Source organism: Rhincodon typus, chromosome 23 (genome assembly GCF_021869965.1).
Source record: "Rhincodon typus isolate 14 chromosome 23, sRhiTyp1.1, whole genome shotgun sequence".
NCBI lineage: Eukaryota > Metazoa > Chordata > Chondrichthyes > Orectolobiformes > Rhincodontidae > Rhincodon > Rhincodon typus.
This window is the reverse complement of record NC_063354.1, coordinates 6,121,652-6,144,577: the sequence shown is the minus strand read 5'-3', so window position 1 is coordinate 6,144,577 and position 22,926 is coordinate 6,121,652. Positions and strand designations below refer to the sequence as shown.

The window sequence follows — 22,926 nt, the reverse complement described above, 5'->3', positions numbered from 1 at the left end:
AAATTGCCATACAAACTACAAAGATCAAATGATACATCAGGAATTTAACTAGGATTCAAACCTATTGTAAACACCCTGAACAAAATGCTCGAAGCAATAAAAGACTGCTATTTCTTGACATCACCTGCAATCTATAGCATATCTGATCAGTTTGTCTCTGTAGGATGCAATTTTTCCCTAACTGTTGTAAAAGCATCTTCCACTCATTCAATAGAGTAAAAGAAAACATCCATACATTCTTGGGAATATGCCAGAGATTGCGCTGTCAGCTAGATTCCACCTTTATAAATTATTCTCTCCCATGCCATAGATGGATCTGCCACAATGCAGCTAACCAAGGTACCAGCTCGGTCTCAAGATCCACCAATCATGTTCCAAAGCCAGCTGTCTACACCATTAGTGCTGTCAACTGTGTTATGCTTCTGACTTCTATCAGCAATGCATCAAAATTAACAGATTGGCACAAACACTTCAGGCACAAACACACAATCCAAATCTTCTGACGTTTCACGTCTCTAACTGTGCATTTTCTTAGTCAAGTTCATATATGTATCAGTAATTTGGTATTACAGGTACCTTTGACGGTGCACTGATGGGAATGCGGAGCTCCTAACACAGCGATATGAGTCTCATCCAGGACAAGGACAGCAGCATGGTCTAATGATTCCTCACAACTTGGCAGCTTCAGCAGTAGTGACTGAAGTAGAACCTGCTCTTGATCACTTGAATTCCTGTTTAATGACAAAGGCATCTTGTAGATACAGCCATTGGAATCTGAATCAAAAGGAGGGGAAAAGTTTCAGTTCTGGAGTACATAAGCTGCATACGTTTCTCTTTAAATACATTCAGTAGCATGAGTTGCTCCCTCGTTGGCAAAGGAACAGCATTAAACGGATATAAAAATCAACACATTTACTGTGTCCTGAAACAATGTGGTTGCTGCACAATGGCACAGATTTTTCGTCCAGCAAAATAAAGTAACATCAGTTGCTGCTGCTCACTTGTGTCAGAAAAATGTGGGCTAAACGGTTTAATATAGATAAATCAATAGTTGATTAAATACTTGGCTTCTTCGGCAAACAAAAGTATTATAACTTTTCAGAAGTCATTTATAACCGAAATGTCAATAATGATTGTATTTGATAAGGGATAGTTTGAAATACGGTGCAATTTTGTTGAATCCCAGGTACAAGACCACAAGACCATAAGAAATGGAAACAGCTGCAGACCGTTCAGTCCCTTGCGCCTCTCCACCAATTAATAGAATCGCAGTGGATCCGACATGCCTCACATCCACTTTCTCTGCATTCCCGGAACTGCACAGAAATGTCAATCAATTGGGGCAGGTGGGGTGCTCTTGAAAGAGTGGACACTGAGGATGTTTCCTTTCATGAGGGAAATCTAGAACTGGGGGCACTCTGAAAAAATATGGGTGCCCTCCAAGGGTCATAAGTATTACAAGTTCTCTTCTCCAGGGACGTGAAGGCAAAAATCACTAAAAATATGCAAGTTGAGTTAGACGGATATCAGTTTGTCAAGGATTATTTGGAGGGAGGGAAGTAGAGTTAAGGCAATCAAATCAGCCACTAATGAACAACAGAATGTGACTGAGGTGCTAAAAGCCTCTTTGTGCTCTTATTTCTTATGTTTAAAAATCACTTTTTAAAACAGGCAGCAATGAAATATCAATATTAAAAAGGTAAACACAGGCTTCAATTATGTGCTAATGTGGGGCTGTAAAGGGATCATGTGGAATACAGATGAACCATAAAGATGTGCTTCATTTCCTTGCTATCCTTAATCATTCATCCAACAGAATCATAGAATTGCCAGTGTTGAAGCAGGCCATTTTGCCCATCTTGTCCACACTCACCATCCAAAGAGCATCCTGCCCAGACACCTGCCCTTCCCTCGCCAACCCTATTCTTGCAGACCTGCATTTCCCATGGCTAAGCCATCTAGCCTGCCTGTGAAATAGACAGAAAGTGTTCCTTTTGCACAAATGGTGGCAATGTTATAAAACAATTATTTGCAGTACAATATCAAAGAATACATCAAGAAAATACAGCATTATTGCGTTATTAAATGGCTGCTAGATGCAGTATAGTATGCAAGCATCCACTAACAAAAAGTACGCAAAATAATTACATGAAGGCTATATTTGATCATTATACAATATATTGTTTGTATAATATACAGATTTAAGAATAGCTTCTTCCCCTCTGTTCTCAGACTTATGAGCGGACCTCTCCTAAGAGTTGATCTCTCTCTACACCTTCTCTGTAGCTGTAACATTATATTCTGCATTCTGTTCTATTACCCTGATGTACTTATGTAAGATATGATCCATCTGGTTAGCACGCAAAACAATACTTTTCACTGTATCTTAGTACACATGACAAAAATAAATCAAATCCACAAGTCAGAATAGCATTTTCTAAAATATTCAACATGTAAATTGTGTGTAACAGATTGCATCAAATGTAAATGTAACTTACATAAACACAACAGGATGATGCTCTCTTGTTTAACAGAGAGCACAAAACTCAAAGGGCAGCCATTCTTTTTGGAATCCAGTTTAAACTTGTGCCGTATATTGTGGCTTACTTTCTCTGCATACAGATGATACATTCCACCCTATAAATAGAAAAGGCTTCCAACTGTAAACCAACATACATTAAATCAGCACGTTTCCACACAAACTATAGGAAAATGCTTGCAGAATAGAGATGGGTTGAAACTAATATCAAACCTAAGAGTAGCTACAAGGCAAGAGAGAAAAGTACTAATATGTGAAATGATACGCTGACAGGAAGGGATAGAGTGTAAAAATCTAGCAGTTAAATGGACCCTTAAAGTGAAGTGACAAAAATAGTAAAAAGGACAAAACAAAAGGCTCTGTACCTGAATGCACACAGCATTTGAAACAAAACTGATAGCGCAAATAGAATTAACTAAGCATGGTCGAGCAGCCATTACAGAAACATGGTTGCAGGATGACAGACTGGGACCTTGAATGTTGAAGAGTACCATTTTGGAAAGAGAAGAAACCAGGAAAAGATTGACAGGTGACTTAATTAATTTGGGTATTAAAATATTACAGAGGGATGAGCCACATGCAGGAAATCAAAACTTATTAGGCAGAGATGAGAAAAGACACAGGCAAGTCACTTGTGTAAGTGATATGCAGGTCCTTGAACAGTAACCACATGATAGGACAATCAAAATGAAGAAATATCGCTACTTGTCAGAAAGTCTGGTTATAATCACGGGTGATTTCAATCTTCCTGGACAAATTAAATCAGCAAAGGAAACCTAGAAAAGGAGTTTACAGATTTTCTTTGGATAGATAGTGCATTAGAAGTATGTTTTGGAGCCACCTAGAGAATAGGATATACAAGACCTGGTATTGTGCAACACGATTGAATCATTTCATAAAACTTTGTAGTGAAGGCTTCCTTAGGCAATGGCAATTGCAATATAACTGAATTTTATATTCAGTTTGAGGAACAAAGAGAAGGTCCAAGACTGGTTTATAAATAAAGGGTAATAATGAGGGAATGAAAGTTGAGTTAGCCAAAAAGTGAACTGGCAAATTAAGTTAAAAGCTAGGTTAATAGAGATACAGTGGCAGACATTTAGGGGACATTTTGAGAATACACAGATTAGATACATTGGGCTAACTAAAAATGTTCATGTTAGTTTCATGCTTAAAGAAAAAGCGTATACTTAGAAAACAATGAGTGTAGTGGCAGGTCAGCAGATTAGACAGCTGTTGGGGAGGTTTGAAACTAATCTGGCAGAGAATTGGGGCACAGATTGGATGCAAAGTAATGAGCAAAGTCCAAACAGATGTAGAAAGAATGCTAGGACAGTCCAGAAGGTGGAGAGGATATGGGCAGGATAAGACACATGGGAGGTCCATGAAGCTAACTTGTATCCATTTTAATGCAAGGAGCTCAACTGGCAAGGCGAATGAACTCAGAACACTGATTAACACAATAAGCCTTTTTTCAATAATATTAAATATGTTCAAGTACCAGAGTAGGGTTTGGCCCTATGAACTACAGCTTGACACTTGAGTGCTTCCAAACTGACAACTGAGTAAGAACAGGAAAATTGATAGAAGTAGGGGACAGAGCATCTCACTTCACAGCATGAAATATTTTGTTGATGACCAACATGTACTCCAGTTTTATTCAAACTGATGAATTAAAAAAAAATTCACAGGGTGTAGGCATCTTTGGAACTCATCACTCATTCATAGTTTCACTATGAAGGCAGTGGTGAAGGTACTCTCCTGGGCTGTTACATAAAGAGTTCCAGTGTTTTGACTGTGACAGTTAAGGCATGGCCACCTGAACAAATGTGAAATTTTGAAGGGATATTGAGCGTGATGCATTCACTATCCTTTGCCCTAAGTGGAAACGATTGCAGTTTTTAGGAGCTAGTACTGCACAAATCTTGGTGGGATGCTGTGATGCATTTTTCTCCAGTTAACACAGTGCTACTACAGTGGTGGTGCGAGGGACTGATATTTATTCAGGTTCTGTTCAAGCTGTATCAATTCAATGTACTTTCTTCCTACCTTCTTAGTGACAAAAAACACAACAGGGCTTCCAGCTTCCAATAAAATGTCACTCCACCTACAAATAAATTAGACAACATACTTATTGGAACACTTCAACAAATGTAACTGCTACATCTGTTAGCTATAAAGCATTTCATGAGCAACAGAAATCTACAGGGAGATTTAAGCAGTTATAAAACCTCAAAGAGTCTTGTCACTTTCAGAAATGATTAGACTTTAATATAATGGTTTATAGCATTAGATAAGATCACTATTTTGTCATTCATTCATGTCCCTTCGTAGCTGTACATTTTAATGAAGGCGGATGGAAGTAAGTTACGATTGAGTGAGGAAATAACAACAGATAATTGGTAAGTCAGCTGACTTCCAAAGACAACAACTGGGCACAGTTGACATTGCCTACTCCAAGTTAGCAAGAGATATATAAAAAAAATTGAGATTCCTGCTCTTGTTCACCATCCAGTGATATTGCAAGCGCGTTTGGGGAGGGCATTAAGTTTAACTGAATGCAAACATTACTTAGGCAAGGCAGCATAGAGCTGTTGGCTTTTTGGCAACTGTCCTTAGCACACATTAGCAAAGTCAGCACCAATGCCTTCCTACTCCATTCAGCTAGCAACCAAATTCTGTACCTTAACAAGGCGTGGGTGCCACTGGTAAGGCAACCCATCCCTAACTGCCATGAACCAAATAGTTTACTATGCTATTTCAGAGGACAGTTAAGTGTCGACCATATCATTGTAGATCTGGAGCCATATACAAGCTAGATCAGGTAAGACGGCAGATTTCCTCTTCTAAAAGATATTAGCGATTAGATGGGTTTTCAAATGACCATTGATAACCGTTTTGAGGTCACCACTGAAGCTTGATCTATATTCCAGTTTTTTAAAATTAATTTTAATTTAAATCCCAACAGCTGCCTTGGTGAGATTTAAACCTATAAACCCAGAGCATCAGCCCAGGATTCTAGATTTCTTGTGTAGTTGCACGGCCACCAAACCTGTCTCCTCCACTCAACCTTTTATCCACTACATAGCTTTTCTAATCCACCATTTGCCAGGAGAGCCACATTTTCAACCATCATTTATCTGCTCAACACAAAAATACAAACATGTTTTAACCATTTATCATTGCAAATTCACAAGGGCTCTCCAATAAAATCACAATTTTGAACATAGGGGGAACTGATAGCCTAGTGGCATGATCGCTAGACTATTAATTGAGAAACTCTACCCACTTCTGGGAATCCAGGCTCAATTCCCATTATGGCAGATGGTGGAATTTGAACTCAATGAAAAAAAATCTGCAATCATGAATCTAGTGATGACGATGAAACCATTGCTTACTGTTGGAAAAACCCATCTGGATCACTAATGTCCCTTAGGGAAGGAAATCTGCCATCCTTACCAGGTCTGACTTACGTGTAACTCCAGACCCAGAGCGATGGCACTGACTCTCAACTGCCTTCTGAAATGATTGAGCGAGCCTCTCAGATCAAGGGCAGCTGAGGATAGACAATAAATGCTGGACAGGCAGCAACAGCCACATCCCATGAGTGAAAAAACAAAAATAAACAAAACAAGTTTATGCAAAGGAGTATTTTAAAACAACACTCAAAACAGCACTACTGATGTATCCAGCAGGGTTGTACGTCTACTGATACAAACCGGATGACTTCATCTTTTGATAAGACACTTTCGAGTTCCTGCTGTGGATCTGACAAAAGGGCATCAAGTTGTCTCACACTTCCTCTTTCAAAAAGCACCAGAGGTTCAATGTCAGGCAGTGTGTGTATCTGGTAGATGTTGCCTGCTAGCTGAAGTGTTGGAAGAAAGAATTAGATGATTAACAAGTTTCCTCCTAAGCCCATAACACACACATCCTTCTTACATATTACTGAAAAATCATATTTTATTAATCATATCACTGAAACCTGAATACAAAGAAATAACAGTATAATCTTACAGCAAGTTAAACAAATAGCTAAATATTTTATAACGGCAACTAACTTAATTGTACATAACTGAAAATACAGTAAAGAGACGCTGCTCAACCAATTATTTTCTGTTGCTGACTCAGTTTCCCTGTTACTTGCGCACCATTAGTTTTCATTCTTTCCTAAAGAGAGATTTTTCTCCTGCAGTAAATTACATCCTTCCAATTCTTGAGGGAATTGATCTAGTTTAAAGTATGACACAGAAATTTACATGTACAACCTGGGAGTCAGCACATCCACAGAACAAAATACTACATCTACTGTATCTTACTCCCTGCTGATACATTTTTTGTACTGACCTGACCCCTGCCATTGTAAACTCACATGTCAAAACTTGCCACGAGTTTTGCCTTTGCAAATTTGTTCTCCCAACTGCACAGTCTCTGGCTACTAGTTGTAATTCAAATGCTTTCCAGGAAAAATAAATTCACAGCCCACTTCCACCTATGAATAACTGGAAACTCTGATGTCCAAAATAAGGGTCAAGCAAAAGTAAAAACAGTACTTTCACTAAGATTCATCTTGGCAAATATTTCTGGCATTAACTTCACTTGGATCTATTCTAAGATGCAAATGCACACAAACTGCCTGAAATTTCAAAATACCACACAGTGGCCAGATTCTGCAATAGCATCTTGTCAACTGACACAAAAAGTGAAAAAGTGTACAAGTGAAATTTCGACAGAAAGCATGACCAGTCAGAGCAGCAGGATGTTCAATAGTAGGCCTTTCAGTCCCCTAATCTTATTCTATCATTTGATTTCATAACAGATAATGTGCAGCTTAAATCCATTTACTCATCTTGATCCGTAAACTTTAAATAGTCTGCCACATAAAAATCTAACAATCTCAGACTTTAGGAGACGCCAGCTTCAACCGCTTATTGGGGAGGGGTGGGATTTAAATGTTACGGTCCCCTGCTCAAAATTCTTACCTTATGTATATTAATTAGGAGCAGCAAGAGACCATTCAGCCTCTCGAGCCTCTGCTATTTGACAAGATCAAGGCTGATCCATCATCAGTCTGATCTTTCCTGTCCATTCCCTGTATCCTCTAAATCATCTCCAATAGTTACTATCTATGGACACAATCAAATTCTTCAATCATCATAGAATAGAATCCCTACAGTGTAGAAGTTGGCCATTTGATCCAATGAGTCCAAACAACAATCTGACGAGTACCCCATCCAGAGCCTATCTGTGTAATGCCATTTCCCATGGTTAATTCACCTAGCCTGCACATTCCTGGACATTACGGGTAATTGAACATGGCCAATCCACCAAACCTGCACATCTTGGGACTGTGGGAGGAAATCGCAGCACCCGGAGGAAACCCATGCAGACAAAGGGAATGTGCGACCTCCACCCAAGGGTGGAATGGAATCAAATCCCTGGCGCTGTGAGACAGCAGTGCTAACAGCTGAGCCTCCATGCCGCTCCTCTTCTTTTCAATTTCCTCTTCAATTCCTTAATCTTCTATTCTCGTGTCGTTGGCATTCTTCCATCGACAAGCAATGAGGTAAGCAGCAAACAATCCATCTACTCAGGCTGTCTTCAGTGGGTGCACCTTCGATAATGGACAATCTTTGAGAACAAGTTCACCTCTCAAGCTCCATTTATGAAGCTAACAGTTGTTGTTTCTAATGCTTGCACTGGTTGCCAAGAGTATTGCTGATGGTTGTACACACCAACCCACAGGAATTGTCACCGTTTCCTATCAGCGAGTGACTTCCAGGTGATCAGTCTATTTTTAGAACCTTTATGTCACATTGCCAGCATTACTGAAGCAAAGCCTTGGGCATGCCACTAGTCATCTGGCTCCTGATCACTCACCCGTATTTAAGATCCTTGGGGACATGACAGTCTTCCATTCTGCAGACATGCCCCATCCACTGTTTGATTGGTGCTAACACACTTGGGGGATCTGCATTTCAGACGACTGCCACATTTATGATTTTGACTTACCACCATATACCCATAATGAATCACACATAGTAAAGATAGAAATTGTTAAGCTTCTTTTCCTGGCAGCTGCAAGTTGTCCATGTTTCTTAGCCATGCAGCATGGTACGGAGGACACTGACCTCAGACTCTCACCATTTGGTCCTAAGGATCAGCTTCAGGCTATCTCTTGTATGTTTCACAAGTCAGACAAAGGTTTATCTGTTCCCCATATGCTTTCTCAAACTCAGCATCAAGGGACAGACTGTCTGTCCCGATTGACTCAGGATAGCTGAATTTCCTAATCACTTCCTAAACTTTGGGATGTTATTTAAAGTGATCGGGCTAGAGATACAACATGCGAGCCATTACCATATCAATCATTTACCCTGAAGGGAATGTAAACCTGGTACATGCAAGTAGTCTTCTAATTAAACTTACTAGCTTTTGTATAATTCCAGTAAATCTGCACAACACTTCATCCAAGGTCGATATTATTTCTGGGATGCACTACCTAGAAATGAACAGAGTCTTCTAACAGAGTCTAACTAGATCTCTGTGCAATTGCAACATTATCTCCACCCCTAAAGGGCAACATTCCATATGCCCGCTTCATTATTTTCTGTAATGAGATTTTGAGACATATCTGTACTTGGACCACTAAATCTCTCAGCTCATCCAATATCTCAAAGTTGGCCATTCAGAAAATACACTGAACTGCCTACCCCCACAATAAGTTATAAAGGGGTTCTGCCAGAACTTCATGCATTGAAATCCCCCTGCACAGTTTTGTCCATTTGTTTAATCTACTTACATTCTATTACAATTCCTAGTGAATAAGAAATTTGGAAACAGCATAGAATCAGAAGCATAGCTTAGCAGATGGATCAATAACAACGTGACAGGATGGGCTGAATGGCCCGATTTCATATAGCTTCATATACTTTCTCAAAGTTATGGTTTACAGAGTGGCAGAATGTCCTCCAAAAAAAAAAAAAATGTTTTTATTAACACCACAAAGTTGAGATTCCAAAAACTTTCCAGATGAGGTGGTTCTGTATTGACTCCTTATGGTCATTGGTCATTGTCCATAACTTCATGCAGATTCTAAGCTACTGTATAACAGTGACTACCGCGTTAGCAACTAGGAAGTAAAGACAGATCAATATTACTAATATATCAAGATTGAAAGAGCAATGAACCATCTGCAGCTGTAATGTACTTTAAGTAATTCTAGCATTTAAGTGTCAATGCAGCTGACATTGCGGTTTGACATATTTTGCGAACATATATTTTGATTCACCTAGTATTTTAGTGCTTAAAATGTATTTCAATGCTCTCCTCTTTAGCCATAAAAAAATCCAAAATGCCATTTAATGCAGCTCGTAATGCAGATTAAATAAAACTTGTAAATTAAACTATATTCCTCATGGTTACATGTTATGTATACGGTTTAAAGGTGAATACTTTTCAGAAATACCCATTCCTAAGAATAAAATATTTGTTTCTGAAGTTAATTCGTTTTGTGTGGTTTTTAGGAAGTGAAGCCTGTGAATCTCAACCTACTGTTGCTTTAAATGTTCTTTCCAGATTGACATCTTCATCCTTCCAAATCCTTAAAACCTAGAAGGAAGAGATAAAAACTGATAATATTAAAAATTCCCCATTATGTGCAGTCCAATCTAAATCCTTTTTTGATTTAAAATCAACTTGTTCAGAGATGTTATTGCATACACATTAGTGAACCTAGATCTCCTGGCTCAGGAGGTAGGAGTCCTCAATCTAGATTGTTCTTCTTACATCTGAAGTGCTCTTATACACAACCAAACAACTTTCCCACTGCCAAATCATTGTGACATTTTTCCAACTACTAACCACCATCACCGAATCATCCAAGTAGCCAATGAGAAGTTTACATGCAAAGCCCATGACAGGCAAATCTAAATACTTTTGTTTGCGTCAGTAATACTTAGCATCTGTTATTAACATTAAGTAGTTCCTAGTTAGGGGCAGAATGGGCTAGATGCAGAGTTGGTACCTCAATTGCTCTTTCAGTGTAAAAAGGATAGCTGTAACTGTATCATGAAGAGCCTCACACAAACCATTATCACGATCTCACCAAAATGTCTAATTTGTGCCAAATTAATAAATCACAAAACCGACATCCCTCAGAGGGCTGTCGTGCAGTGGTAGGGTTCCTGTCTCCGAGTCAGGAGACCCCATTCCATCTGCTCGAAAGATGTGTCGTCATATCTCTGAACAGGCTGATTAGAAAATATAAAAAGAGCAGATTATATTTGATCCCAATTACAGATCTCAGTGAGAGCAGGTCTTTGGAAAGGCCTAAGCTGTGGTCTCAATTGGAGAGTAAAATTGAGCCAAACAACAGATCACATAAGATGTAAAACTGACAGAAAATATGTCATTTGTCATTAATAATGGAATGCTACAAAAGAAAGAAATAAAAGCCACATAAATAATTGAGAAGAAATAAATGTTTTAAAGCTGCAAGTTCACCAAATTTCTTCTTCTTTAGTTAACTCTTGTATGAAGCATCTCAATACTTTGTTACACTGATAATACTATATAAACGCAAGCCTTTATTATTATTACACATTGGTGCTTACAGCCCAATTGTGTATAGGATTAGGAGGAAGCTCCACACATTTATCACTTACTTCAAAAGTATTTCATTGTACGCACTTTGTGCTATTTTGAGACCATGAAAGGTATTACATAAAACTTCGAGTCTATCTCGCTAACTATACTGAAAGCATGGACAGGAGTGTGAGTATCTGCATTTTAAATAAGTACTTCAGTTTATTAAAAGTCCATGCTGTCAAAAGGAATGACAGTGTCTTCCATGAAAACAGAGTTACAGGACTCTCAGATTACATTTCAACTTTACCAAAGACACAAAATGCAGAATTACATCAATCTCAAATTTCTTTATATTGTTACCTTATGATCTTGGACAACAACAAATTCTCCAGTTTGGCTGTTATAGATAGCAGGGCATAAGATTTTTTGGGTTTGCTTGACCGTCCAACTTCCGACAGGCTTTTGGTCTGATACCTTTGCAAAACCGTACAGAGAATACAAATGTTATTGATATACATACTTTTCCAGATTTTTGCAACTTCGGACTGCACTGTGTTGGATAAGACATTCAAATGGGATCATGCCTGCTCTCAGGTAGATGCTGGTGTGTGCGTGGCGCCCCCAGTATCCTTACCAATATTCAACAAGCCAATCGTAATAAATGAAATGTTTAAAGTCAAACTGCATATAGCAATTTCACACAAAAGGCAAATTAGATGCCACATTTCCTACATTACAACAACGACTGCAGTTACACCGTTACAAGTCCTTCTACTCCCCACCCGCTGATTATGGATGGAGTTGCAATGCGTCCCACACATTTTGTGTCCCCTCCTTCTTTCAGGGATATATCAGAGCGGGGGAAGCAGGGCCCCGGTACTGACCAGGCCCCCGGTAACGACGCCAAAGCAAACCCGCCCCGTCCTTCGCCGAGGCCCAGTTTCCAGACCAAACACATCGCAAGTGACCACCGTCCTCGCCCAAAGTTTCTTCACCTTGTAGACTGTGACGGTCCGGTCTTCGCGAGTGACAACGACACGGTCCAGCCCAGCGGGCTCCACACCGCGTACGGCTGCAGCACTTGATAAACTGCACAACGTGAAGCCCTCACACAACCGCGCCATCTTAGCGACGTGCTTCCCTCAGGCGCCTGCGCATTGCCAGCAAGGAAACTCCCCCTGGCAAGAAGACGGCCGGTCTCTGGAGACCTCCTTCGACAACGCCCTCTCACGGTCCAGAAGATCACATACTACCGCCAGGGGGCCTCTCCCAACAGCGCCCTCCTACGGTGTGGAGGATCGTGCACAGAATCGCGGAACCTCCCATCGTCTGGAAGATCACGAACGCATTTCGTTATGTATGAATGTGTATAGTGGCCTCCTACTGCGACGCCGTCTACTGGTGCGGAGGATCACACACATTCGATGGTGATCTCGTAGCACAGTGTCCTCAAATGGCATGGAGGGTTACATAATGTTTGTGCTGGTGCCTGTGTTATAGAGTCATAGAATCGTACAGCACAGAAACAGACTGTCCCCTCTCACATTTCTGAAGATCACACGTGTCTGTTGTGTGTGGTGCATGGTGCATGTGGTGGATTCCCACTGCAACAGCTTCTCATGGCCGAAAAGATCATGCAATGCATTGTGCACTTTGTTCCATTAGCCAGAACTTGAAGCTCACTACAAAAACTGAAAGAACTGTGGATGCTGTAAATCAGAAACAAAAAGAGAAATTGCTGGAAAAGGTCAGCAGGTTTGGCAACATCTGTGAAGAGAAATCAGAGTTAACATTTCGGGTCCGGTGACCCTTCCTTAGAACAGATGGTAGTTAGGAAACTCTTGTTTTTTCCTTCACAGATGCTGCCAGACCTGCTGACCTTTTCCAGCAAATTCTGTTTTTGTTCCTGATTTACAGCATCAGCAGTTCTTTCGGTTTTTACTGTAGCTGGGAAAATGTTGGTTCTTATGCAGAAGAAAGCTTGGGGGAAAGGGGTAAAGTTGTGATAGAGCCCAAAGAGAGGATAACGATCTGGCTAGGGGGGTGAATACTGTTAATGGAGACTGTTAGTGGCCAACAATGGATTGGCTGTAATAGCAGACTATGGGATAATAAAATTGGAAGCAAAATCGATAAACCTTTCCAATTCCAGACAAGAGAGGTCTTGGAATTGGAGGAACACAGCAGGTCAGGCAGCATCAGAGGAGTAGGAAAGTCAATGTTTCGGGTTGGGACACTCATCGACTTTCCTACTCCTCTGATGCTGCCTGGTCTGCTGTGTTCCTCCAGCTCCACACTGTGTTGACTCTGACTCCAGCATCTGCAGTTCTTGATATCTTCGAGGTCTTGAAATTGGAAAGGTTTATTGATTTCACTTCCAATTTCCACCCTAGCCTCACTTTCACCTGGTCCATCTCTGACTTCTCCCTTCTCTTCCTCGATATCACTGTTTGTATTTCTGGGATAGACTGGCCACTAACATCCACCATAAACCCAACAACTCCCACAGTTATCTTGACAGTACATTCTCACACCCAGATTCCTGTAAACACTCCATTCCATTCTCCTATTCCTCCGTCTCCATTGCATATATTTTGATGATGCCAACTTTGACGAAGGAGCCTCTGTAATCTCTGCCTTATTCCTCAACCGAGGATTCCCCAGCAATATTGTTGACAGGGCCCTCAACCGGGTCCAACCCATCTCCTGTGCTTCAGCCGTCAACCCCTCTCTTCCTTCCCGCAACCGCGGAAAGATTCCCCTTGTCCTAACCTACCATCTCACCAGCATCCACATCCAGAAGATCATTAGCCACCAATGCCACCACCTCCAGCAAGATGCCACCTTCAGACACATATTCCCTTCCCCTCCCTTGTCCGCCTTCCAAGGGGACCATTCCCTCCAGGACACCCTGGTCCACTGTTCCATCACTCCCAAGAACTCCCACATCCCCACGGCACCTTCCCCTGCAACCGCTGAAGGTGTAATACCTGCCCATTTACTTCCTCCCTCCTCAGTAACCATGGGCCCAAACATACCATTCAGGTGAAGCAGCACTTTACCTGCACGTCACACAATCTAGACAACTGCATTCGCCCTCACAATGTGGTCTCCTCTACACTGGGGAAACAAAGCATTGACCAGGTAACTGCTTTGCAGAACACCTACGTTCTGCCCGCAAAAATGACCCTGAGCTTCCAGTTGCCTGCCACTTTAATACACCAGTCAAGTCAAGGGAGACAGACTTCAGTCAGAGGGTCCCAGCACAGTAAGTCAAAGGCAGCCTCCATTATCAGCCCAAGTGCTTCTGCACAATTAGTCAGCCTCTTAGGATTGTCAAGGTTCTATACCCCTAGAGTCTGGGCAGGGGGCGCCAGCCCTGAGTGTCCAATGCAATTATTCCCAGGACCATAGTGAATCAGTCAGGGTGCTGCACAGAGATCAGTTAGGGGTCTGGTCACTCATCAGCAGGGGGAAGATGAGGGCATTGGGTAAAAGAAACATGATCTTCTGCATGATAAAATGCAGTCACATCAAGTCCAACAAGCCAGACAGGACACAATTGACACCCAGTTCCAAAAGGTGTGAGCTGGATGCAGTGATCATTTACCAGGAGGGTTGGATTCAGGTCCCACCTGTTCCAGCTGTGAGTCAAAACAATCGCTGAATGGGTTGATCTAAAAATATCTGCAGTGATCATTCACTGACTCATTGTTCATAGTTGAAAGGCAAACAGTCCCTGCCTCTTCTCAGAAACAAATTAAGTTTCTGTTTGCTTGTTCATTGTTTGCTTTGGCTGTTGCTGAATAAAAGTGAAAGTTTTCAATCATTTAAAAACTTTCCAGATGGTCCCACATTGAACAATGAGAGAATGCTGGGTGACATGACGCAATGGAAAAAGAGTATTAGGGTAAATTCTCTGCTTCCGCAAAATCATGAATCCTGAATTTGTCTATCTGTGCCAAAAAAAAAGTAACAACTAAAATCAACATCCATGGGCAACAATTGGGTTTTTGCGATATTTTAAACTGACTTTTAATGGGCTTTGCATTTGCAAATCTTATCACTCACAGGATTCCCAGGAATGGAACTGTGAAACCATGCGTGACCATGTAAGAAGTATCACTTGTTGGAAAAACCCATCTGGCTCACTAATGTCCTTCAGGACAGGAAATGCCATTCTCATCTGGTCTGGCCTACATGCGATTCCAAGGCCACAGCAATGCTGTTCAACTGCCTTCTGAAATGACCTAGCAAGCCACTCAGTTGGACCAATTGCTACAAAGTTTCAACAAAGAAATAAAACTAAACGGATCACCTGGCATTGACCCAGCCACTGAAAAAGACAACAGCAGAAACAGCCCTGTTGACCCTGCAAAGTCCTCCTCACTAACATCTGGGGGCTAGTGCCAACACCGAGAGAGCTTTATCACAGACTAATCAACGAGTCAATATTGTCGTAATCATGGAATCATAACTGACAGTCAATGGCCCAGGCACCCTCATCACAATCCCTGGATATGTCCTGTTCTACCGGCAGTGTAGGCCTAGCAGGGGTGGTGACAAAGTGGGACGCAGTCGGGAGGGCGTTGATCTGGGAGTCCTCAACATTGACTCCAGACCCCATGAAGTCTCATGGCTTCAGGTTAAATGTGAGCAAGGAAACCTCCTGCTGATTACCACATACCATCCTCCCTCAGCTGATGACTCCGTACTGCTCCATGTTGAACAATACTTGGAGGAAGCTCTGAGTGTGGCAAGGGTGCAAAATGTGCACTTGGTGGAAGATTTCAATGTCCACATTGAAATTTAAGACATATTGAGTGGCTTGGCAACAGTACTACTGATCGAGCTGGTCGAGTCCTAAAGGACATAGCTGCTAGACTGGGTTTGCGGCAGGTGGTGAGGGAACCAACAAGAGGGACATACTTGACCTCATTCTTACCAAGCTGTCAGCTGCAGGTGCATCTGTCCATGACAGTATGGTGAAGAGTGACCTCTGCACCATCATTGTGAAGACAAATTCCTCCATCACGTTGAGAATAACCTCATATTGAGTGGCACTATCACCGTGCTAAATGGGACAGACTCAACTCAACACTGGGCATCCATGAGGTGCTATAGGCCATCCCATCAACTGCAGCAGAATTGTACTCTAGCAACATCTGCAATCTCATGGCCTGGAATATCCCCCACTTAACCATTACCATTAAGCCAAGGGGTCAGCCCCGGAGGAGGAGGCTCCATAAATATTCTCATCCTCAATTACAGAAGAGCCCAGCACATCAGTGCAGAAGATATGGCTGAAGCTTTCATAGCAATCTTCAGCCAGAAGTGCTGAGTGGATGATCCATCTTGGTCTCCTCCAGTTGGCCCCACCATTACAGATACCAGTCTTCAGCCAATTCAATTCACTCCACGTGATATCAAGAAATTGGAGACATTGGATACTGTAAAGACTACGGGCCCTGACAACATTCGGGCAATAGTACTGAAGACTTGTGCTCCAGAACTTGCCCCTCTCCTATTGTACAGTTACAACACTGGTATCTGCCTGGCAATGTGGAAAATTACCCAGCTATGACCTGTACATGAAAAGCAGGACAAATCCAACTCAGCCAATTACTGCCCCATCAGTTTACTCTCGATCATCAGTAATGTGAGGGAAGATGTCATCGGCAGTGCGATCAAGCAGCACCTGCTCAGCAATAACCTGCTCAGTGACGCCCAGTTTGGGTTCCGCCAGGACCACTCAGCTCCTGACCTCATTACAGCCTTGGTTCAAACATGGACAAAAGAGCTGAATTCCATAGATGAGGTGAGAGTGACAGCCCTTGATATCAAGGCCGCATTAAACCGAATGTGGCATCACGGAGCCCTAGCAAAACTGAAATCAATGGATCTCGGGGTCAAACTCTCCAGTGGTTGGGGTCATACGTGGCATATAGGAAGATGGTTGTAGTTGTTTGTCATCAGTCATCTCAGCTCCAGGATATCTCTGCAGGAATTCCTCAGGGTATTGTCTTGAGCCCAACCATCTTCAGCTGCTTCAATATCCCTCCATCGTAAGGTCAGAAGTGGGGGTGTTCACTGATGATTGCACAATATTCAGCACCATTTGCGACTCCTCAGATACTGAAGCAATCCACGTTCAAATACAACAAGATCTGGACAATTTCTGAAGAAGGGTCCCAACCCGAAACGTCAGCTTTCCTGCTCCTCTGATACTGTCTGGCCTGCTGTGTTCCTCCAGCTCCATACTGTGTTATCTCAGACTCCAGCATCGGCAGTTCTTACTATCTCCGGACAATATCCAGGCTTGGGCTGACAAGCATCAAGTAATATTCGTGCCAAACAAATGCCAGGCAATGACGTTGTCCAATAAGAGACAATCTAACCACCACCCCTTGACATTCAATGGTGTTGCCATCACTGAATCTCCCACTATCAACATCCTGGGAGTTACCATTGACCAGAAGCTCAACTGGATTCATTATATAAACACAATGGCTACAAGGGCAGGTCAGAAGCTAGTAATACTGCAGTGAGTAACTCACCCAACGCTACTTCACCTTCTACAAAGCACAAGTCAGGACTATGATGGAACACTCACCACTTGCCTGGATGAGTGCAATTCCAACAACACTCAAGAAGCTCGATACCATCCAGAACAAAGCAGCCTGCTTGACTGGCACTGCATCCACAAGCATTCACTCCCTCCACCACCGATGCTCATTAGCAGCAGTGTGTACCACAAGATGCACTGCAGAAATGCACTAAAAGATACTTAAACAGCACACTTTGATCCAGAAGGAAAAGGGCAGCAGAGACATGGGAACACACCACCTGCAAGTTCCCCTCCACTCACCATCCTGACCTGGAAATATATCACTGTTCCTTCCCTGTCACTGGATCAAAGTCCTGGAACTTCTGCAGTGGTTCAATAAGGCAGCTCACCACCACCTTCTCAAGGGCAACAAAGGATGGGCAATAAATGCCAGCCCAGCCAGTGATGCCCACATCCCATTAATGAAATTATAAAAGTGGTAAAATTCAGCCCTTTGTCTTTCCACCCACACAGAGAGAGGGGAAATACAGAGATTTATTCAGTTTGCAGGCTCAGGAGGTGTCTAGCTGTTCTGTACTTACAGCTTTGTAACAAACTGCAGCTCAGTCAATTGGAGGACTGTTGTCAGACAGACATTCCTGAACTCGGTGCAAATCTGTCTCATAGTATCTCCTTTACTGCTTTGAAATGCAACGTTCTCTTACAAAGCTCAAAACTTGCACCACTTGATTTTTCCAAATTGCAAAACCCTCCTGATATTTCAGCCAAATAGCTGTCTGACTTCCATTTCAGTTTACAATCTAAAAAAGAAAAATATGTAGCTCCTTAACGATGTCAACTTGCGATCAAATGTTTTGGTGGAAAATCGGATATTTTTTCTCAACATTGAGAATCTGATTTTTCCATTCTCACCGTATTTTCCCAACTGACCCAGTATTGCCCACCTTGTTCAGGGTTCGGAACTTCTACCTTCATTGTGTCAGATGACCAAAACCTTATTCAAAAAGATAGGTTTTAAGAAGTTTCTGAAAGGAGGAACGAGGTAGAGAGGAGGAGTAAAGGAATAGAGCTAGTCACTCAGACATGCCCACCAGTGCAGGAAGGAAATATGATTGGAATTGTACAAGAGGCCAGAATTAAAGGAACAATGATATCCAGGAGTGTTGTGGAGTTGGCAGAGGTGACAGAGATAGACAGAGGAATTGAATTAATTTGGAAACAATGAAGAGGATTTTAAAGTCAAGACATTACTTGAATGGGAGCCAAAGACAATCAATGAGTTCATGACTGAGAGAGGAACAGGACCTGCTGTGATTTAAGACACAGGCACCGTTTCGAATGACCGTAACTTTCTGGAGGGTAGAAAGTGAGAAAGCAGCACAGAAAGAGGACAAGGTGCAGGGCTGGATGAACACAGCAGGTCAAGCAGCATCATAGGAGCAGAGAGGCTGACATTTCGGGCCTTGACCCTTCATCAGTTTGGCCTGTCAATTCTGTACTAGCTTTCTACAAGAGCAACTGGTCCCACATGTCCTCCACTTTTTCCTTTTACTGTGTACCCTGTGCAGGTGCTTATCTGATTCCTTTTTGAAATCCAGTTGAATCTGCCTTCATCACACTCACAGGCAGTGTGTTCCAGATCCTAAACACTTGCTGTGTTCAAATGTTTTCTCACATCAGTTACTGCCCTTTTAATAATCACAGTAAATTCATTTCCTGGTTCTCAACCCCTCTGTCAGAGGGATTCTCCAGTCTGTCCTTGTAACTGAAGTCCCTCATCCCTAGAACCAATCTTGTAAATATTTTCTGTGCTCTCTTTAAGGCTTCATATCCTTACTAATGAGCAGTGCACAGAATTAGACACAATACTTCAGTTAAGGCTAAACCAGTGTTTCATAAATGTTCATCACTACTTCCTTGTATCCTTGTGGAGAGACGTAAACAATGTTGCACATCATATTCGGGTCTGGACCCGAAACGTCAGCTTTCCTGCTCCTCTGATGCTGCTTGGCCTGTTGTGTTCATCCAGCTCTACACCTTGTTATCTCAGATTCTCCAGCATCGGCAGTTCCTACTATCTCTCTTGCACATTACAAAGGAGTGTCCCATCTATAGATTAAGTGGTGCGCTAATCACCTTAAAACTCAATCCATGAGAAGGTGATGGCTTTGCTCCAGGAATTCACTTTCACTAAATTAAAAAAAAATCCTTTCTTTTGTATTCCATGTCTTAACTTATAAAGCCCAGGATGCCATTTCCTTTTTAACTATTTTCTCAAATTGCCCTGGCACCTTTGATAATTAGTGTACATAACTAAAGGCTTCTGTTCAGGCACTCCCTTTAGAATTGATTTATATTGCATTTCCATGTTCTTCTACCAATACAGATTACTTTGTACTGGCCCATATTAAATTTCAACTTTCCAGTGTCTTCCCAACTCACCAGGCCTCCTGAGTCCCCTTAAACACATTCCCTGTCCTTCTCACAATACATTTGTGTCATCTGGCAGATTAAGTACAACCTCAGCTTCCTGGTCAAGTCTGAGCTTCTCAAATGTTTGCCTATTGCCTATTGCTATCTTCATTCTTACTTGTGTAAATCTATCACTAAAACCCTCCTACATTCCCTTATTATTTTCAGATTTCACTATTTCAACATTCTCCTGGCTCCAATCTTATTAATTCCAATTAGTGTTTCTCCAAAACACTCGGAAAAAGCCATCTGGCTCAATAATGTCCTTTTGGGACGGATACTGCTATCTTCACCTGGTCTGGTCTACATGTGACTCCAGACCCACAGCAATGTGATTGACTCTCAAATGCCCTCTGAAATGGTCCAGCAAGCCACTCAGTTGTACCAGTTGCAACAAAGTCTCAAAGGAATGAAACCAGACGGATCACCTGGCTTTGACCTAGGCACCGGAAATGAGAACGGCAGATGCAGAACCTGCAAAGTCCTCCTCACTAATATCTGGGGGTTAGTGCCAAAATTAGGAGAGCTGTTTCACAGACTAGTCAAGTAATAGCTTGACATAGTCACACTCACAGCATCATACCTTACAGACAATGTCCCAGACACCACCATCAACATCACTGGATATGTCCTGTCCCACTGGCAGGACAGACCTGGCAGAGGTGGTGGTAGCACAATGGTATACAGCAGTGGGGGGGGCGGGGTTTGCAGTTTTCCTGGGAGTCCTTAACTTTGACTTCGGATCCCAAGAATGAAATCTCAAAGTTTTGGGTTAAACATGGACAAGGAAACCTCTTGCTGATTACCACATATCAGTACTCCTCCATGGAGGAAGCACTGAGGATGGCAAGGGCACAAAATGTACTCTGGGTGGGGGAATTTCAATGTCCAACACCGAGAGTGGCTTGGCAGCCATACCACTGATCAAGTTGGTCGGGTCCTAAAGGACATAGTTGCTACTCTGAGTCTGCGGCAGGTTGTGAGGGAATCAACAAGAAGGAAAAACATACTTTCGACCTCATTCTTACCAATCTGTCATCTATAGATGCATCTGTACATGACAATATTGGTAAGAGGGAACACCGCACAATTCTTATGGAGACAAAATCCTGCCTTCACATTGAGAATAACTTCCAGCGTGTTATGTGGCACTTTTGGGACGGATGTGCTAAATGACACAGACTTCAGACAGATCTGTCAACTTGAGTCTGGGGATCCGTGAAGCACTGTGGGCCATCATGAGTAGCAAAATTATAGGTTAGAGGCTTCTGCATGTAGCAGTTGAATATAATCATGGATTAAGTTAGTTCACAGACTCCCAGGCCAGCTATCTGTTTGGTGGTGCTGTGGAGTCCTTGGAAAACAATACATAGGTTGTGGGAGACTGCACCCACTCTATAGTTATTAACAAAACTATAGTTATTCTCTTGGCAGCAATTAAGCCCCACACTCTTGATTTTGTGGCAGCCAGTAACTGAGCGGGGAGCAGATAGGTTGGAGGACCTCCTCAGGCCTGCTCCTGGGCCCTGACTAAAGTAGCCATCAACAATTCCAGACTGTGGGCTGTGAGGGGGGCTGTTACCCTCCCCTGCTGCCTGCCTCTCTTCTAACGTTATGTCTGCACTCAGTTGCCCTTGGAGGAGGAGCATATGGTGCTCCCTGGTACTATTGAAACCTTTTGGGATAGATGGTCACTATGGGTGCTGGGATGAATTGTCCCTCCCCCCAATGCCATTTTGATATAAACCATCCCTTGCTTGCTTTCTTTGGTTTTTGAATTTTTTTGTGATTGCTTTCTTCTGTTCTTGTGAATGTTTGTTGTTTGTTATTGTAAATTGGTGATTAGGTTTATTTAAAAAAAATATCATTTGTGGGCTCCCAGGTCAACTGTATGTTCTGTGGAGCTTGTAGATCTTGTATGTATACTTATATGTTATGGTAGATTGCATCCCTGTTTAGTTACCTTAAAAACCTTTGATTGCTCTTTGGTTGCACCAGCTCACCTTTGGGCACCTGGTGCAGAGGAGGGCAGAAAGGTCATAGGTACCCCTTGTGGGCCTGGCAAGGGGGCCATCAACAGATCCAGGCAGTGGCAGGGGTTGGTAATTCCCAACAACCAGCCTCACCTTTGCGGTTATGTCCGCACCCGGGTCTCCTTGGAGAGGGAACAAGCTGCAGTCCACCAGTACTCTTGAAGCTTTTCAAGATGGCAGGTCTGGGATGCATCATATGCCCCTCCAACACCATTTTGATTTTGTTCCCCTCATTTATCCCTCTTGGTTATTGAGCTGTTTGTTATTGATTTTTATAAGAATTCTTCCAGGGAGGAAGAGAACTGTGCTGCCTAACTCAGCACATTGATATTGGTATGTGAAACAACCAGTGCCACTGATGTGTGCTCAGAAGCGTTACTTTCTTGTTTGCTTCCTACTATGTGAATTGTGAAAGGGCTATTCATGGCTGGCAATGACTGATCTGGTGCTCTGCTGGGCTTTAAATATCGTGGCCAGTGGCAGAAACCCTCAAAGGTCCTGGCTGCGGCAAATATTTCTGCTGCTAATGAGTACAATATCACACAAGAGTGGCACCCCAGAGGCATGGTGCATCCTTAGGCAGGTGAGCAGCGGAGAATGGAATGAGATAACTCACTGGAGCTCACAGAGTTAAACCCAACTTGAAACTTCCCAAAATTGAATCCTGGCTGATTTTTGGTAAAATTCTGTTCAATGTGCCCACAATTGTCTGCTCTCTGGAATTC

At 42.3% G+C, this 22,926-nt stretch overlaps 1 protein-coding gene across 1 annotated transcript in view; it reads right to left on the bottom strand.

The window, feature by feature from the left end:
- Positions 1–12,292, bottom strand: part of nol11 (nucleolar protein 11) — a 37,143-nt gene extending 24,851 nt beyond the window's left edge. The window contains exons 1-7 of the mRNA XM_020529345.2: positions 12,124–12,292; positions 11,489–11,602; positions 10,094–10,150; positions 6,259–6,407; positions 4,589–4,646; positions 2,499–2,637; positions 577–774 (exon numbers count right to left, since the gene is read on the bottom strand). Of these exons, the coding sequence (XP_020384934.2) occupies positions 577–774; positions 2,499–2,637; positions 4,589–4,646; positions 6,259–6,407; positions 10,094–10,150; positions 11,489–11,602; positions 12,124–12,252 (844 nt within the window). The 5' untranslated portion in view covers positions 12,253–12,292. The remainder of the gene's footprint in view (positions 1–576; positions 775–2,498; positions 2,638–4,588; positions 4,647–6,258; positions 6,408–10,093; positions 10,151–11,488; positions 11,603–12,123) is intronic.
- Between the last annotated feature and the right edge of the window lie 10,634 nt (positions 12,293–22,926).